At 37.2% G+C, this 12,782-nt stretch overlaps 1 protein-coding gene across 2 annotated transcripts; it reads left to right on the plus strand.

Moving 5' to 3' along the window:
- The first annotated feature begins 245 nt into the window (after nucleotides 1-245).
- bach1b (BTB and CNC homology 1, basic leucine zipper transcription factor 1 b) lies at nucleotides 246-8,836 on the plus strand. 2 transcript variants are annotated; one of them, XM_016240552.1, is made up of 5 exons: nucleotides 246-350; nucleotides 2,219-2,469; nucleotides 2,981-4,075; nucleotides 5,525-5,731; nucleotides 7,787-8,836. In XM_016240552.1, exons 2-5 carry the CDS (start codon nucleotides 2,230-2,232, stop codon nucleotides 8,213-8,215), a joined length of 1,971 nt encoding a protein of 656 aa, XP_016096038.1. In that variant the 5' UTR covers nucleotides 246-350; nucleotides 2,219-2,229; the 3' UTR covers nucleotides 8,216-8,836. The 2 variants fall into 2 exon arrangements, with proteins under 2 accessions (XP_016096038.1, XP_016096039.1); XM_016240553.1 differs by lacking the exon at nucleotides 246-350 and adding an exon at nucleotides 420-946.
- The last annotated feature ends 3,946 nt before the right edge of the window (nucleotides 8,837-12,782 follow it).

The raw sequence follows: 12,782 nt of genomic DNA on the forward strand, positions 1-12,782 counted from the left end.
TCAATATACTGAATATTACATTTCGTTATTGTTTGTAAGTTTCCCAACATGGGACTGAAGAGGTTAAACGTGTCTGTCAGTCTGTACAGTGGACTGTGGGTGAAAAGAAAACCACGGAAGTCTGTCCGGCGAAAAGCAAGGAAGTAGTGACGTTAATGATTGACAGTACAGAGGGCCAATGAAAAGAGGGCTGTGTTTGAGAAGGCGGGACAAAAACAATTCTTTTGGCAGAAGTCACATGACACCAGAGTGAAACACAAGCGCCTCCTTATTTTCATAGTTACAAGTGAGTCGAGTTAGAATGTAATATCAAATCCAACTTTTCCTCTCACTCTCCAGTGTTATGACAGGTGAGTATATACGATCTCTTGTGGTTTGGTCGGTTTTGTGTGTCAAGAGAGACAAAAAGACATTGAGAATGGAGATCGGTGAACTTTATAGTTAAAGTTTAAAATGTCTAATTTAAATGTAAAAACGTATTAACGGGGTTAGTTTAGATTTAGTTCTGTTTCACGCCATACGACTGCGAGTTTTTCCAATGATCACGACTATTCTCTACAGATGTCTTTTTTTTCCCCAATCGGACGTAGGCTGTCTCAAAACATAATGGGTTTTCTACCTAGACAGCATTTTGAGCGTCGTATCCGCGTTCCGGAGGTTCTATTCGAACATTTAAAAGCGCGCCTGGGATGCTGTCTAGGTAGGCGCTCACTAGGTTTTGTGACACAAGCGTAATGTTGGGTTTTATTACATCCAAGGTGCGTCTGTTGTTTTTACTCGACACTGGATTAGGGAAATGAGTTCAAATGTTTCCGTTTAACAACATAAAATGCTCCAGCTGGACTGTATGAGGCAACCGGTCCCCAAGTTCCTCGTAAAGTGGAGGAGTTTAATGGGAAGGGACAGACGGGGAAAATGCTTGCTCATCCTTTATCAGCAAAACCCAGTGAGTCAGCAGTGAGCGGCGCACACACACACACACACACAACTTGACTAGGTCAAATTCTCAGTACACGGTTGAGATAAGGAGCTCCCGTGGATAAGGAAGGACACGTAACGTTCGTAGTAAGTGTTTCAAAAAGCATTTTCCCCGAGGCGCTTTTGTGTTTAGCCGTACTTCCCGTAAAACCAGAGTTTTTAAGTATCACGCGAGCAAAAGTGCTGTTGAATATCAAGTCGGCTGTCAGCTAGACAGTTGCAAATGTGATAGTTTTCATACAGGTTCAATGAAAAATAAATTAATGCTGAGTAGATTACGTTTGAGACACAAATTGGCCAGTTAATGAGTGAATAATTCCAAAACTCGCAAAGCACAAAACTGGAACAGAGTCGTGAGTGGAGTGGCATAAATTTCCCCTCCACACACAATGTGAATGTGCCACTCAGCTCTAGTTCCATTCCGGGTTTTCCATTTCCCATTCCCTGCCGCTCTCTCTCTTCGTTCGGCTTGCTCCCTTTTTCAAGGGTCCTATTCCCTGCTGCTAACTAGTGAAATAAATAACTGCAGCAAGCAGATTCTGGAAGTAAAATCATTTTCTCCATTAACAATAACTTCCAGATCCTTAAAGAGTTTGTTAATCAATGCTATATGCTTTTGTTAAAGCCATCAGGCTGCGTTATTTCAACTTATTTTTAAATAATCATGTTAAACAGTGGAATTATGGGTGGAAAACTACATTGCCATGATTCTACAAAACAACAACAACAACAAAATACATAAAAACAAGAAAATAGTACTCGCAAGGATCTCTGCTTTAGTCTCCTTATGTATATATCCGTGGTTGTAATTCACCTCTTTGCTAGTTTGTGGGTTATAACTCTTTAACAAAAATCTTTATGGGAAAAATGAATGTAATTTGTAATGTTGTTGTTGTTGTAATTTGTAAAAACCATAGCAGGGGATTTTAATATTGTGTTCATGATATGGAGATCTTTAGAGTGAATATATATTTTACAAGTTATGTTGAGCTCTAAAATATTTCATTGGTTAGAAATTGCTCTTTAAAATGGCTGCATACAACATCCATAATATGATTTTGAAACATCTGTAACCAGTAAAAGGAAAAGTCATGGAAATGTAATGGTCAAACTGTTTAGAAACCGTGATGTTTGCTGTATGTCTAATGAATACGTTTTATAACCAGATAATCTCAGTTATGATTAGTACACATGACAATTTCTTTGAATTGAGCACATATTCTTTGTTTTTACCATACAGATTAACTCAGCATGTCGGTGGAAAACTCCAAGTCGTTTAAGTTCACCTTCCAGTCATCTGTGCACAGTTCCCATGTTCTGCGATGTCTGAATGAGCAGAGGAAGAAAGATCTTCTGTGTGATGTGACTGTTGTGGCAGAGACCCAGAGTTATCGGGCCCACCGGGCAGTTCTGGCATCCTGCAGTGATTATTTCAACGCTCTTTTGTCCAGTCATACACCTGAAGGAATTATCATCAACCTTCCTGATGAGGTAACAACATAATTAAAGGTCTGAAATGAAGGAGGAAGTTCATGGGATATCTTTGGCCCAATATTGCGACAGAAATATTTAAAGGGATAGTTCACCCAAAAATTCTGTCATTAATTACTCACCCTCCCGTCGTTCCAAACCCGTAAGACCTTCGTTCATCTTCGGAGCACAAATTAAGATATTTTTGATGAAATCCAAGAGCTTTCTGACCCTGCATAGAGAGCAACGCAACTATCATGTTCAAGGCCCAGAAAGGTAGTAAGAAGTCGGACATTGTTAAAATTGTCCATGTGACATCAGTGGTTCAACCGTAATTTAAAAAACAAAAATAACGATTAAACAATTCTTCTTTTCTGCGTCACTGTCCTCCATCATTATAGAAACAGAACTTTCATTTTTGGATGAACTATTACTTTAATTCAACGTCTATGTGAGATATATGATGCATTTTTATGCATGTGATTTAAAACATATTGTTCTTTTTTTTTTTTCCTTTTTTTTCATTTTGAAGGTTACCTCAGAGGGATTTGAACCCTTGTTGGACTTTGCCTACACCTCAAAACTCATCTTTACCAAAGAGAATGTGCTGGAAATCCGTAACGGTGCCTCTGTTCTTGGTTTCAAGAACTTGGACAAAGCCTGCTTTGACTTCATTCTCCCCAAGTTCTTTGAGAGCAGCAGAAGTGCATCAAAAGTCCAGAGGAAGTGCTGCAAAACCAAATGCTGCAAATCCCGAGGGGCTGAATTGAGCTCGATTGACGGGGATGATGTTATTGATGAAGACAAATCATTACTTCGGCCCTCGCAGCTTCAGCTTGAAGTCAAAGAGCCATCTTGTCCTCCTTCGGTGGCCATTGAGGACGTCGGAAAAAGCTGTCACAGCCAGAAAGACACGGATTACTCCCTCCTGTGCCCAAAGTACCGGAAGTTTCAAATAGCTTGCGGGAAGGAGCGATCCGGTCTGGATGTTTGCGACTCGAAACCCATGCCCCTTGACAAGTCAGAAGACGATTGTCCTTTAAACTGCCTACCTTGCTCAAGCAATGAAGACGGCAAGGAGATCTTATCATGCGATAAGACACCTCTCATTGGAGATGAAGATTATTTTCTGCCTGAATGTTGTCCGCTGAATCCTGGTCCTTGCACAGGCCAGCCATCATTTCCAATCTGTAATGAGTCGGCACAATCCATTTGTGACTCTGAAAAGTGGAGAACGCCCCCTCGCTCAGGACTGGAGGATGTTGTGAGGCCATACATGGCGCTCAAAGCTGACCGATGCAGTGAACAGAGGAGCACGGAGGAAATAGAGGTGGCTAAACAACTCACGTTCTGGCCGGATTCTTGTCAGGTGTCTCGCTCTGTCCTGGGCTTGGTGGCGAAACCCTCGATTCTCAACTGTCTGAAAAGCTGCCATCCGGATCCCAGAGCAGTGGAGCGTCCGTTCCTGCAGAACTTTGGCGCTGTGGGAGCTCATCTGCACGATGGAGAGGGGGGACCCACGTCACAGGGCAGTCCATACATGCCCTCCAACCAGTCAGGGGAGGACTCTGATAGCTTTGACACAGAGGGGGACAGTGAGTCTTACAGCAGTGAACGAGTGTGTGAGGTGAGGCCTGCTTGTATTTGTTAGTGGTGTGAACAAATCCTTAGCCCTAAGCTTCTGTGCTTGAATGATGCATGAAATTCTGCAGTTTGTTGAGGAAAGATGTGCATTACATTTTTAAGTGATCAAATGTCCAATTGTCATGATGGACAATAAAATAGTCAATCAATCAATCATAGACTCAACCTAAGTAGAGATGAAAATTGCTTTATTATGACTAATATGATCAAGATAATAAATATTTTATACAAACAACACAATAATATTTAGAATATATTATTATTAATAATAATACAATTTTTAAAAAATTTTAAATATTTTTTTGTAAAATTATTTTGTAATCTAAATGGCCTCAAATTTATTTTAACTTTTTTAAATTGACAGATTATGAATCATTTTTACAAATATATAAGATTATTATTATTATTTTGCTGTTGTTATTATAGTAGCATTTCAATAATATGATATTATTACTAATATTAATTATTATATAGTATCAGTGTCATGTTATAATATTATAATTCGTCATATTAATAAATTATATTTATATAAGTTATTATTATTAATAATAATAATAACAACAAGTATAATAACTTAAAAATAATAACTAAAGTTGTTTTGCCATCTAAATGGTCACAAATGCATTTTATCTTTTGTTTTTAATTTACAGATTGCTAATATTTTATGCAAATATATTATGTTATTATGATTATTATTAATATTTTTGCGGTTGTCATTATTAACAGCAATTTAATAATAATAGTATTATAATATATCAGTGTAGTATTTTTTCATAATATTTTATTTAATTAAATTATTGTATATAATTATATTAATATAAAATTATTATTATTATTATTATCCAAGTTGTCTTGGAATCTAAACGGCTGTGAATTTATTTAAATGTTTGTTTTCTAATTGTTAAGCAACACATTTCTTAAGAAGTTTGTAATTATTTCAGAAAAGTTGAGCAATTATCCAGCAATACATTAAATTAGTTACTTTGCCTGTTAATAGCATTGATTGGTGATTTTCTTTAGAGACACCCCAAATGGTGCAATTTAACAGCAGACCTATTAAATCAATATTAATAAAGAAATATTGGTCAATCCAACAATTGGTGTATCTTGAGACCCACATCTTATCTAGTCACTAGAATTTCATACAGTTGGAATAAGCAAAAACCTGGCACCTCTGTAAGCATTTTTAGATTTGTTAATGTTGGTTGGACTTTGCACAGTTCAGTGCCTTTTGAGCAGTCTGGAATCATAATTACTTTGCACACCTGATAATGACTTGTCAGACTCCTTAGAAGTCCTGCTTGAAGAACTTAAAAGAAGCATTAACCCATAAATCTTTTACTCACTGAATGCTGAGCTAAGTTGACAGTGTTTCAAATATAAACAGATCTGCTTCTGTGACTTCCATGACATGTTGATTGTTTCCCTCTAGATGGCGCTGCCGCTCTCTGTGGATCAGATCGTGTCTCTGAGCAGGAATGACTTCCAGCAGATGCTGAAGCAGCAGTGCTTGACACGGGAGCAGCTCGACGTTGTGCATGACATCCGCAGACGGAGCAAAAACCGGATTGCAGCCCGGCGCTGCCGCAAGCGGAAACTTGACTGCATACACAACCTGGAGTGTGAAATCGAGAAACTGGTGAGTATTCAAAAGATCCTTATAGTCTGAGGGATCCCTGAAGGCTCGAAGTTTATAGCTGTGCACTCTTCAAGCACTTCAAATACCTCATTCAGGATTAAAGTTTTGATCTACAGCTGCTTTTTCAGTGAATTTCACAAAAACGTGGATGGATAACAGTATTTTTGCACTAGAAAATGCACTAAACTATTTAAGGGATATATATATATTTTTTTAATAACATTTTATAAGATAAGTTATTTTGATTTATTTTGTAATGGCAATGAAAGTTTTGATTTGGTATATTAAATGATTTTTCATTTTGTATATATATATTTGTTTTTAATTAAGGACAATACCAAAATAATATTTTAAATATTATTTTATTTATTTACATTTTTATTATGGTAAAGAATTGTATTGTATCTTAATGATCCTAAAAGTTTTTTAATTTAAAGGTGACATATCATGAAAATCTGACTTTTCCAGGTGTTAAGTGCTATAATCAGGTCCCCCGGTGCATCTACCAACCAACGAAACATGAAAAAGATTAACCCAGTCACTTTGTTTTGGGAAGCCTTTTTCTGCAAGCGTCTGAGAAAACAAGCGCGTCTGATTTCGCTCCCTTGGTGACGTGGCAAAGGGATCTCATTATAATATTAAATAATATCTATATCTATATATAATATTACCACCCCTTAATCTGTACGTTTCCACCCACGGTGCCGTCATTTTGATTTCGCAAGCGATAACGGTGTACCAGCTCTAATGCCATGGTGAAAGTGAGCAAAACACGCTAACTGTTCTGTCTTTGGCTGCACAGACGAGCACAGAACACTATTTATAGTCCCAGCCTCAGAGACAACAGAGCAGTAGATTTATTGATTTATTTACTGTATATTTCTGCTGCCATACAGATCTAAAATAAACATGCGATTTATTTCCAAGCTGTTTACCTTCACAGACATAACCGACTGTTTTTGTAACTGTGTGTTTTTAACGTAAACTTGTGTGTGAATGAGAACTTAGTTTAGTACTCACATGCTGTGACAGCCGCTTTCTGTTCGTGTGCTTCAGATGTGTGCACTCAGAAAACAGTATATCATAAGTTTAAACTAATATGGTTTAAAACACATGATTTCAGTGTGATAAGCATGATAATCAGAACCAAAACAGATGTTTTTTTAGCAGGTCCCAGCTGTAATGGCGCAGCTCTATTCTGGAAAAGGGGGCGGGGAGCAGCAGCTCATTAGCATTTAAAGAGACAGGCCCGAAAAACAGCTTATTTCTGCTTCCACTCAAAATGGTCATTTTCAAAATTATATAATAAATGATCTCTGGGGTATTTTGAGCTGAAACTTCACAGACACATTCTGGAGACACCAGAGACTTATATTACATATTGTAAAAAGGGGCATAATATGTTTCCTTTAATGTAATGTAATTTAAAATCTGTTTTGTTATTTTTGGTGTGAAATATGACCTGGACAGGTTTTTGTGAGATCCATCCATACATTTCAATTGCTTGGACAGTTTACACCCATTTGGATTACTCGGTTTTAACAAACAGACTAATACACTTAATGTGATGTATATTTGTCAGTCATACATAAATAAAATGGGTACGATTTCTGTAATAATACTAATAAATTTATTGTTTAAAATACACAATAATCAGGTTTATATATTCATCATCATCAATAAATCATCATGTCTCATACATTTTTACTGAATTGCTTGTTCTACAGCTAGCCATATTTCCATGTTCATACCTTTTAACTATCGGTTTTCACAGTGAACAAGTTTATGCTCATTCAAATAAATGCATTTTGAAAATATGGTTATTTAATAGTCAGATAATAAACTATGCCATGATTTTTTGAGTGCAGAAGTCTTACCTGTTTCATTTATGTATAGATGCATCACATTAAGTTTTAATAGTTTGTTAAAACTGTGTAATCCAATAAAATATATGCAACTTAAATGTCAAAAAAGAAAATAATATAAATAACAAATCTTATATTTAGCCTAAATATTTTTTAAAGTGTATATATGTGGTTTCTTTGTGCTCTGCAGAGGAGCGAGCGAGAGAAGCTGACAGCTGAAAGGATAAAGCTGAATCAGATGAAGATGAAGGCCTGGCAGAGTTACTCAGGCCTGTATGAGAGGGTCTGTACCGAAGCTGCCCTCAGACCCGAGCAGCTTCAGGTGATGGCCAAATATTCCTCTCCAGACTGCCCGCTGTCTGCCTTCCTGTGCCCCTCTCCAGACCTTTCTCAGAGTCCCCAGGCTTCAGACCTCTCCACACACACCTGTTGCTCTGGAGCCAAAGCACCAGTTAGTTCCTCAATGGAGAATACTGTTGCACAGTCAAGCTCACAGAACCTGTTACCTCTTGGGGTCGCAGAAGCTCAGTCACACACCTGTCCTCCTGACGCCTCGCCATTGGAGTGTAGTTCAATGGTGAAACTCGGCAATCATGAAACAAACAAACTGCAAAATTAAATGTGCTGGTTAAAGGAAGGACCATAGAAAATCACTGAAGGACTTTAATTACTCACTAAAGGTGCATTTTTCAAACGTGACATCACTACTGTCCTCGTCTGATCGTAGGTTGTACATTATATTTTATTTTTTTACTCGAACTCTTTAAGCATTAGCATTAAGTTTGTATTGGTCAGTGTTCAATGAAGTATTCATTTACCTAAAACGATCATTTATAGTCTTAACACACGCGTCCCCGAACATCCTCACATTCTTATGGAATCAATCAACCTCAATTCACAGTATCATTTTTGGACTCACAACACCACAAACCTCATCTCACAGCTCAATAATAACTTTTTTCTTCTCAGGGGACATAAAGCTATTGGACTACACTGTGCTGTAATCTGTTTTTGCTGAAACTGACACTCAAAATGTCTCGAAACTTTAGAAGAGAGCATTGAATCTGGGAATCAAACTCTCAGGTGTTCAGAACTGCACATACTGTAGTTTCACTAATGTTGATTTTATGCAATCAGTTTCCTCCATCAGTTGTGGCAGCAGGGAAATCCATTTGTAAGCAAAAACGGTTTCATTGTATATGTTGCCTTAAATAAAAATCGGATCTTTTTTCTTTTTAAATGTAATGTTATAACACTTTGATTATTCCGCTCTAATGTTTTGCTTGGGACCAAATTATCCTCTTTTCAGAAAGCTTGTTAATAAATGACTTTAAAAAATTGTACATTTGAAATAGACTTGTTTTCTTTTTAATTTGTTAATTTTGTAAATAACTTTTATTTTAATTATTTTAATAAAATAAATCCTGTGGTGTTTGTTGTTATATACATATAGGCAACTAACTGAAAAAGTCTGAGTTTAGCTATAAAAAAAATTGTATAAAGAAACTAAGAATAACAGAAAGCACAAAATTAGCTAAAATTAAAATGAAGACTAAATATTAAAATAAAAGCCAATTCAAAATATGAATGAGTACTATACTAGAATAACACGTTATTATATATATTATATTATTAAATATAATATTATATATATACTGTTTACCTGCACGTCATGTGATTATTAACTGACCATCAGAGAACCATGATCATACAAATGTGCTGTTAAATTATCAAAATAGTACCTTAAAATCTCAGGGGGTACTTCAAGTAAATATTAAGTTTATATAGTATAATAATAATAATACCTATACATTTAATTTGGAATCCCTGAGTAACATTTGAGCAACGTTTTCGTTATTTACAGTGATAAAGTTGTACCAACAAATGGCAGCACCCACCCAGACAAAATTTCGTATTTGCTCAGTGCTTGATAAACTATCATAATTACAGCACCTGTAGCTGCGTCTGTAATGTGTAAACACGCTCCAGTCTAAACAAAGACAGCTCGAGGATAAATTCGTGATATAATTTCATATTACAATCTGTATTGTCTCAGAACTAAGAATGTGCACTGGGATAATGACAGGCTGTGAGGCATTTTTCATCATTTCAATCACTTTGATGGATACGTTCTGTCCGGCTGTCAGCTACAGAACAGTATGTTTATGTTTGTGTTCTGTTCCCTTGGGTTAATCTGGCACAATCATCAGTTTCTGTACAGAGACAGCCATCGGTTATAATTGATCTTCATTTGACAAAGGACCATCAGAAAACAGATTATTTTTTTTGTATCTCAGTATCCTAGTATCCTGGTATTCATTTTACAATAAAAATCCTATTAATGTTCACATTATAGTTAAAAAAGCATACCCTAATAATGAAAGAAGGAGTGAAATAGGTCAACTCAGCCACTGGATGTCTTTCTTAAAGCAACATCTTCATAAAAAAAATACATTTTCCAAACCTATATGACCTCTGGCATGGAACACAAAATGAGAGGTTTAAAAGAATGTCCAAGCTGCTCTTTTCCATGTAATGAAAGTGGAAAGGGACTAGGAACAGTCATTGTATGGAAAAATCTCCTTTTGTATTCTAGCTTGGAAAGGCATGAGGGTGAGTAAATTGCCAAGGGCAAAATTTCATGCAGTGGGTCTGTTTCAAATGACAGCTGATGTTTTGTGCCAAGGTTGTGGTCATGAAGCTTAAAATAAGACATCAGAGAAAGAAGAGGTCTTCAGAGAAAAACACAGATGCATCCTTCTGTGAGACAAATTGATTTGGTGGATGATAACTGGATGTGGCTTTCCTTTATGTCCAGGTGCCATGGTTTTATTTTAATGCGCCACGGAGAGCACAAAGTCCCTCACTGTTGTGAGAGTAGTTTCAGGTAAGATGCGCGGCACATGTCACATGCATGTAATCTGTGACCTCATTCATTCAAGATTACAATGTTGAAGACAAAAAAGAGAGAGGAATGGTTTGGGGGTTTTGATTAAGAGTTATGAGGTTAGCAGATTAGGGACAGGGAAAACAGTATTACGGCAGTCTAAACCGAATCCCAGAATTAATCAAAATACTAAAAAGGAAAAAAAAAAAAACTTAAGCTGGCAGTAAACATCATCACATTCAGCAGCACAGTAATATTATGCCATCTGTGTGGATTTGAATAAAAGCTCTTATTCATTGATGCACTACACAAGTGCAGAGATACGATGATATTCACTCGGTATGAGTCACTGATACTTTTGCTTAATTTCCATGTTTTTCAGAAAATCACCTCAGCTCCACACAAGCCATGCCATGCTGCTTCATTGACAGAAACGGGCGTTATTATAAGCCTCATCCTGATCTTATCAAGACCTTGTTCAAGAATAGAATAATTCTCCAGTGCTGAATATAAAGGTTAGTTAGATAGCACCCACAACACACCTTCTCGCTTTCCTCTCTTGACCTCACACAGGCTGGGTGTCTTGAGGTCTGCTTCTGCAAAAGAATATCGTAAAGAAGCTAAATCAAAAACTTCATTAACATTTAAGTGCCACAGTAATGGGATAATGCTCATAAAAAATGGACACAAGAAACATTCAACCACAATTAAACTACTCACTTTCCCGTCCCTTGAGCAAAACGTCCAAGCTGCTCTTTTTTTAATAAAATGAAAGTAGACAGTGAAAAGAGGCTGGTCAAGTGTTAAAAAAGAAAGGGAAAACACCCCAAAACAAAACACATAACATGTTTCTACGTAACTCATGCCCGATTGTCATTGTAAATATAAATTTTTCCATGGCCACGGAGGAGAATCATTGTGGGTCACATTCAGCAGACAGACACATGCACAGTAGTGTGTTTAGGCACCACGTGGGGCCCCGCGGTTCATGGGGGGGCCCCCGCGGAACGCGACTTCTTCCGATGGGAATCCAGAACTGTTTATTTTTTTGGACCGGTGCGTAATTGGGTCAATACCGGACTACCGATAAGCTTCGGGACAAACATACTGTTATCGATACTTGCGTGTTTTATCTCCGTAGGCTACTTATGTGCTAATGGCGAATTAGAAGCTGTTCTCATAAACCCATCTCAAGCTGAAGACGCTCCTGCCGTGAGAGGTTTGTCATGAGGGAGAAAAGCCAAACCAAAAAGAAACAAAGAAAACACCATGTAACATTCATAAAACCGTACACAATGGAATGCGCACATGTGCCAGGGCTAGTGCCATCTAGTGGTCGCTGATTTTCTGTGGCTCAGCTGCGCGAGCTGTGTGTGTGTGGAATGGGCAAGGCTAAAAGGGCGGAACGAGTCTCAAAATTCAAATGAATCAAATAGAATTGACTCAGAAGAGACGTGAATGAATGCACGCGTGTCACCTGATCCACAAATGCACATTTTAATCGCTACATGCACAAATCATGATACTTTAATACAAACTATAACATTTGTATTCACAAATATGTCTCTATTTGAAAAAACATGCTGCACATTAATGTAATTCTTAACTCTGCAGACACCGGTTGAAAAGCATTTGTTTCAGTATAGTGACGCACATTTGCGATTTTTTCAAATCGTGTACACGTTAATGAATTGCACTGGGCCTTGTTCGTTGGTAGTTGTGTGTGTGGGGGACGTGAAATGCTGTAAACTGCTAAATGAAGTCTCAAAATCCAAATGAACCGAATGCACGGATTCCTTTTTGCATGAGCAATTGATGATATATTAATGCAGAACAGAACTGTTTTATTCACAAACATGTCTGTATTTGTACAAATCGCTGCACAATCATTTAATCCCGAATTCCACAGACTCAAATTGAAAGGCATTTGTTTGAGGTTAGTAAGATACATGTATAAAATGTATGCAGTAGCCTACATGGATAATTGTACTGCGGTCAAGCCAGCCGCACTTTTTTTGGTCTGCGCGTGTAATTGTGTATTTACGGTACGGGTGCTGAGAGCAGTCAAAATGCATGTAAAGAAGCTGTCATACCGACGTTTCCTTTATAATTAGCAAGGTCTCAATTTTGTTGTTTGGGGTGATTTTGCTGTTAGTTTTCTCCTAAACTATACAGTACAATGCCTTGAAAATAAATACAGCGATAGTCAGGCTCACTATGAACAAATATCAATTGAAAGAATGAGCTAACCTGTAAAGGAACACTTTTTATGAGTGTTGGAATATTGGACACAGTGGAA

The sequence above is a fragment of the Sinocyclocheilus grahami genome, unplaced genomic scaffold (genome assembly GCF_001515645.1).
Source record: "Sinocyclocheilus grahami isolate Dianchi unplaced genomic scaffold, SAMN03320097.WGS_v1.1 scaffold593.1, whole genome shotgun sequence".
NCBI classification, from domain to species: Eukaryota; Metazoa; Chordata; class Actinopteri; order Cypriniformes; family Cyprinidae; genus Sinocyclocheilus; species Sinocyclocheilus grahami.

Excerpts from the sequence above, each read along its gene's own strand:
- bach1b (XM_016240552.1), top strand. The coding sequence starts at position 2,230 with ATGTCGGTGGAAAACTCCAAGTCGTTTAAGTTCACCTTCCAGTCATCT. Across the intron at positions 2,470-2,980 it reads TCATCAACCTTCCTGATGAG|GTTACCTCAGAGGGATTTGA; the intron begins GTAACAACATAA and ends TTCATTTTGAAG. Across the intron at positions 5,732-7,786 it reads AGTGTGAAATCGAGAAACTG|AGGAGCGAGCGAGAGAAGCT; the intron begins GTGAGTATTCAA and ends TGTGCTCTGCAG.